Genomic DNA, 6,506 nt, shown 5'->3' with positions numbered 1-6,506 from the left:
GAAAGGCAGCGCACGTTTTATGCCCGGCAAGTTGCCTTGTCGCAGCTGTAGGTGCACTGGACGTCCAGCAGTGAGCGTCACGTGAGCCACGCGGATCTCGATGCACTCGTCCAGTCAAGTAGCCAGCCAGTGGCATTTTGTCGAATCGAGTAGCCAGTGGCCACGCCCTCGTGCCTCGGCATGATGCTTCCGGGCATTGGGATGCACGTCCCGTGTCCGATCCCCCACCGCGTCTCTCTCTCTCGCTATATAACGTGGCGTATGGTTAAGCGTCTCCACCCAGCGTCGTCTCGTGCTGTGGCTGGCTAACCACCCCGTGGTAGTCAGTTCGGTGCTTGGCTGGCTCCCGTAGATCACTCTCTCACTCACTCAGGGTGCAGGAGCCGGCTCTGCTACTTGGTAGGCGGACCAAGGTGGCATGGCTTCTCCGGCGGCCGTCCGCGGGGGTCGTCTAGCCGACCCACTGCTGGCCGCCGACGTCGTCGTCGGCGCCAAGGACAGGTACTGGGTGCCCGCCGACGAGAGAGAGATCCTGGCGTCGCAGAAGAGCGGCGCCGGCGAGGACGGCCGGGTACCGCTGCTCTACCGCACGTTCATGGTCAACGGCTTCCTCATCAACCTTTACAGGTGGGAGCATCGTCTCGGTTCAGTTCCTTCTTCCCCCTTGTTTCGCGCCATAGATGTATGTTCCCGAAGGGCAGTGCCACTTGATCGAACTCTTACGTTTCATAGGTAGTCTAAATCTAAGCAATGTACTAGTACTACAGTAGTTTGTAGTACTAGTATTTCTTGACAGACTACTCATGAAGGGGCCCCGCCCACGGCTCCATTTTATATGAACGAACGGAACCAGATGATACCTGAATATAAATGTACTGCCTGAATTTTGATGCACACTGACGGAGTGTTAGTTAATTGATTCCAAGGCAGTAAGTACAATCTTAAGAAACAAACAGAACGTGCTGTGATCTGGAGGCACCCAAAGTGCAGTGAGAGGACAGCGTCAAAGTAGGCAAAAGCTGCAAACGATCCAAATGGTATTGCATTGCTTATTACTGTGCGGCACGGGCGTGCCATTGGATATTTTGGATAACAAAGAAAGCAAAAGGTTGGCAAAAAAAAAAGCAAAAGGAGATGCACCGACGCCAGTACACGCTCAAGCTATAAGGGACGTGACCTTTGTGACTTGTAGCCGGATCCGGACGGGGGCACAGTAAAAGTTATCCGGACGGGAGTACCTTTTTGTCGGTAAAATAGTGCTAAAATTAACCTGTTCGCTGAGGGCCAGCTAGTTAGTTCCATACTGATAGGCGAAATTCGCTTATTTAGTTTTATATGTTTATTAGAATTTGACGCTCAAAAAAAATGCATTGTTAGCATGCGGCGGAATGTCTAACCGCTGAGATTGCGGATCTCAACGCTCAGATCCTGATCCGCCCAAGAAATTTTAAAAACGATTAAGGCAGAAATCTAGAATCTACACTGTGCAAATATTCACTCTGCACATGCATTCGCAGGATCTTAATTTGTAGCCAGTGCTCAAAATAGTAAGTGTAGTATTTTAATCCAAGAGCACGTGAGCTCAACTACAATTATTACAGTGGAGATCATATAACTACGAAAGCATGCGACTTGGCAAACTTTGTTCTATTATAGTTAGAGATTCTATAACCTTGTCGTTCTGTACTACCAAGACTTTAACCTATTTCCATCAGCACATCATTTCATTTGTCCAAACGTAACCGCACTGCAGGTTATTGACTCTGGTGAGAGTGATAGTGGTGATTCTATTCTTCACGTGGCGCATGAGGCACCGGGACTCGGACGCGATGTGGCTGTGGTGGATCTCGGTCGTCGGCGACCTCTGGTTCGGACTCACCTGGCTGCTCAACCAGATCACCAAGCTCAAGCCCAGGAAATGCGTCCCAAGCATCTCCGTCCTCAGAGACCAGCTCGACCAGCCCGACGGCGGCTCCGACCTCCCCCTCCTGGACGTGTTCATCAACACCGTCGACCCGGTGGACGAGCCGATGCTCTACACCATGAACTCCATCCTCTCCATTCTGGCCACCGACTACCCCGTCGACAAGTACGCCACCTACTTCTCCGACGACGGCGGGTCGCTGGTGCACTACGAGGGCCTGCAGCTGGCGGCGGAGTTCGCCGCGTCCTGGGTCCCCTTCTGCCGGAAGCACTGCGTCGAGCCCCGGGCCCCGGAGAGCTACTTCTGGGCCAAGATGCGCGGGGAGTACGCCGGCAGCGCGCCCAAGGAGTTCCTTGACGACCATCGGCGGATGCGCGCGGCGTATGAGGAGTTCAAGGCGAGGCTGGACGGGCTTTCTGCCGCCATCGAGCAGCGGTCGGAGGCGTGCAACCGTGCCAACAGGAAAGACAAAGAGGAGTGTGCAAATGCTACTTGGATGGCTGATGGGTGCACGCAATGGCAGGGGACGTGGATCAAACCGGCAAAGGGCCACAGGAAAGGACACCACCCTGCAATTCTTCAGGTACAAATTAAAATAAACCAGGTTTTTATTTCATGCGATTTTTTCATACAAAACTGTTGCTAACATGTGATGATGGTTCAAGGTAATGCTGGATCAACCGAGCAAGGATCCTGAGCTGGGCATGACGGCGAGCTCCGACCACCCTCTGGACTTCAGCGCCGTGGACGCGCGCCTCCCGATGCTGGTCTACATCGCCCGGGAGAAGCGGCCGGGCTACGACCACCAGAAGAAGGCGGGCGCCATGAACGTGCAGCTGCGCGTCTCCGCGCTGCTCTCCAACGCGCCCTTCATCATCAACTTCGACGGCGACCACTACGTCAACAACTCGCAGGCCTTCCGCGCCGCCATGTGCTTCATGCTCGACCCGCGCGACGGCGCCGACACGGCCTTCGTCCAGTTCCCGCAGCGCTTCGACGACGTCGACCCCACCGACCGCTACTGCAACCACAACCGCATGTTCTTCGACGCCACCCTCCTCGGCCTCAACGGCATCCAGGGCCCCTCCTTCGTCGGCACTGGCTGCATGTTTCGCCGTGTCGCCCTCTACAGCGCTGACCCTCCCCGGTGGCGCCCCGACGACGCCAAGGAGGCCAAGGCCTCGCACTACAGGCCCAACATGTTTGGCAAGTCCACGTCCTTCATCAACTCCATGCCGGCGGCCGCCAACCAAGAACGGTCCGTCCCGTCACCGCCGACGGTTGGAGAGGTGGAGCTCGCCGACACGATGACGTGCGCCTACGAGGACGGCACCGAGTGGGGCAACGACGTCGGGTGGGTGTACAACATCGCGACGGAGGACGTGGTGACCGGCTTCCGGCTGCACCGCACGGGGTGGCGCTCCACGTACTGCGCCATGGAGCCCGACGCGTTCCGCGGCACGGCGCCCATCAACCTGACGGAGCGGCTCTACCAGATCCTGCGCTGGTCGGGGGGATCCCTCGAGATGTTCTTCTCCCGCTTCTGCCCGCTCCTGGCCGGCCGGCGGCTCCACCCCATGCAGCGCGTCGCCTACATCAACATGACCACCTACCCGGTCTCCACCTTCTTCATCCTCATGTACTACTTCTACCCGGTGATGTGGCTCTTCCAGGGGGAGTTCTACATCCAGAGGCCGTTCCAGACGTTCACGCTGTTCGTCGTCGTCATCATCGCCACGGTGGAGCTCATCGGCATGGTGGAGATCAGGTGGGCCGGCCTCACGCTGCTCGACTGGGTCCGCAACGAGCAGTTCTACATCATCGGCACCACCGGCGTGTACCCGATGGCCATGCTGCACATCCTCCTCAGGTCCTTCGGCATCAAGGGGGTGTCCTTCAAGCTGACGGCCAAGAAGCTCACGAGCGGCGCCAGGGAGAGGCTCGCGGAGCTCTACGACGTGCAGTGGGTGCCGTTGCTGGTGCCCACGGTGGTGGTGATGGCCGTGAACGTGGCCGCCATCGGCGCGGCGGCGGGCAAGGCGATCGCTGGGCGGTGGTCGGCCGCGCAGGTCGCCGGGGCGGCGAGCGGGCTCGTGTTCAACGTGTGGATGCTGCTGCTGCTCTACCCGTTCGCGCTCGGGATAATGGGGCGCTGGAGCAAGAGGCCATACATCCTGTTCGTTGTGCTGGTGACCGCGGTCGCTGCCACCGCGTCCGTGTACGTCGCGCTCGCCGGCTCCCTACCGTACTTGCATTCGAGGATAAAGCTACTTTAAATTTTGTACTCCTAAGTAATGCTGCAAAGCCTGTAAGAGCTGTGAGTCAAAACACCCATAGTTTAAATTGCAGCATGTAATAAAGTTTACCTTAATGGTTGTGTTCGTAGCATGGTACGGTAGGCATGCAATCTTTTCTTTTGGCAGCGAAATATTGTGAGCTGTATTCCACACACACAACCCAGCGTGGCTGGTTAAAAAAAATTTGAGGTGTTTTGTGCCGCTGAACGTGTTTCAAGGTCAAGCCGGTTTTGGTATGGGAGCGGCGAGCGGCGTGTCGATGGCTTGTTCTGACGACGGTAGTAGTCGTTCGGTGGTCTCGGCATTTTTATGTAATTTTTATTTTGTTTGAGGTGCTTTGTAATTTCGATGAACTTCGATAATAGACTAGATCATTTTTGTAAAAAATAAAAACTGAGAGCAGTGTCCAACCAGCAGTCTGTGACGTCCATTGTGCTAGCATGGTTCCCACATAGATGAGCCAAAAAATTTGCTGGCCATTTTACATGTTAAATAACCACTAGTGTGCACGTAGGTCATATGCAAACGATTTAAACCTATTCTTGCTGACAAAGCTTTGAACCGTCGCTTTTTGAAGGTGTGCGAAAGCGGTGGTTCATCGCACCTAAAAAGTACAAGTAAGTACTACTAGGCATTAAGGTGTGCGAAAGGAATGGTCCATCGCATCTAAAAAACACAAAAAAAATACTATGCATCAAGTTGTGTGAAAAGGATGGTCCATCGCACCTAAAAAAACACACAGAAGTACTATGCATCAATTAAGAAAATAAGACCTACCAGGACTAGCCTTTGATGGCATATTTTCATAGGAGAAGTAACCTGAGCACCCGTCGAGCCCAAGTCTCAAACCTGGGCGGCAGCATGCGCACCCCGCGGCGCTTGCCAAGAGAGTGATGCTCTGTTCTCATAATATGCATCAATAAATGAAGAATGAACAAGTAAAATGCATCTCAACATTATATTAAGAGCAAGTACAATAAGATAACATAAACAAGCTATAAAGATTAGAATATTATATCTTTCTTAATTGAAGGAGAGAGAAGAGGAGAGTGAAGAGAAGCGGGCTTTTGGTTAGTAGCCGGCTCTAACACGAGTCCTAAAACATATTGTAAGATTGTAAAGTAGGCTAAGTAGTAATAAAGTAGTATATATATATATAACTTATTATTATACATGCCCACTATAAGGTTAACTCTAGATAACATAACAACTCTTCATAGCCGATTATTGGTTGTATTATTAACCATGCTTTAAGTCGCTCTCCGCTCTACATTTTCTAACCGAATAACCAACAGTATAATAATCGGTAGTATACAATGGAACTAAGGCTGTCTACATTCACAGTTTCAGTGTCCAAAGATGGGACCGGCTAGGGACCATGTGACCGAATTTCCGATTTCGGTCAGTCACTTTTTATTCTTTACAATCAGCTAACTACTCTACTCGCTCGGGATTAAAAGACCAGTTGCCAGTCAAGTCGAGGCCACTACTAAACGCATGCATGCGACTGGGAATAAAGGTGAGTAGTGCATGCATGCAAGCTAGCTAGTGTTGGTTGTGTTTGACGTAAGAAACACGAGCCCTGCTCAAGTGCTCCCCCTAACCTAATTTCAGAGAGGTATTTTTGTCCCTGTGAATTTATTTTTTTCCTGGCCCGCCGCAGCCCAGATCCAAGCCCTGTCTAGTCGTGTATAACCCAAAACGTATACATACAGTACCCTGGTCTAAAAAAACATCACACGACCCCACGTCCACGTAAGACCTGCCGAATCCAATCATTCACGCGAGCAGCTCCATCAATCTCGCGAGCATTGACGCAGCTCCATAAGTCACGTAGTAGATCTCCAGCGACGGCTATCTCGTCGCCGGCGATCTCGTCGGACAGCGGGCGCGACAACGTCGTGAATTTCCAACGAGCGCGCACAGGTACCGCATCCCGCATACCCCCTAGTCTCGCTCGTGGCAACATCGAACGAACTGCCGCCACCAGTGGTAGTGGTTAACCTAGCGGGGCGGGTAACCTAGCTACCCGACGACGCATGCGATCGTGGATCTTGTTCCGGTAGTGCTGCTCCTCGTGATCTGGGTTCATGTAGCGTCGGTTGCCGTCGGCTGTGCGCACCACCGGTATCGTTATTTGATGTGGCGGCTAACCTAGGTATCCGGCGGCAGAGGTAATCACAGATCAAGCTAGGTTTGGAGATCGTGCAGTTCCTCGTGATTGAAAGTGATCACGACGGGTGCCGTGGCCATCTTCCTTACTAATTTGGGCAGACCTGAACGGC

The 6,506-nt window shown here is 53.1% G+C and overlaps 1 protein-coding gene across 1 annotated transcript; it reads left to right on the top strand.

Moving 5' to 3' along the window:
• Window positions 1-286: 286 nt before the first annotated feature.
• On the top strand, window positions 287-4,422 carry LOC119367326 (probable mixed-linked glucan synthase 8). Its single transcript, XM_037632874.1, has 3 exons — window positions 287-627; window positions 1,754-2,507; window positions 2,590-4,422. Exons 1-3 carry the CDS (start codon window positions 419-421, stop codon window positions 4,198-4,200), a joined length of 2,574 nt encoding a protein of 857 aa, XP_037488771.1. The 5' UTR covers window positions 287-418; the 3' UTR covers window positions 4,201-4,422.
• The last annotated feature ends 2,084 nt before the right edge of the window (window positions 4,423-6,506 follow it).

The sequence above is a fragment of the Triticum dicoccoides genome, chromosome 1A (assembly GCF_002162155.2).
Source record: "Triticum dicoccoides isolate Atlit2015 ecotype Zavitan chromosome 1A, WEW_v2.0, whole genome shotgun sequence".
In the NCBI taxonomy this organism is placed as follows: domain Eukaryota; kingdom Viridiplantae; phylum Streptophyta; class Magnoliopsida; order Poales; family Poaceae; genus Triticum; species Triticum dicoccoides.
The sequence above is the reverse complement of the archived record's forward strand: the minus strand, read 5'-3'. Positions and strand labels throughout refer to the sequence as shown.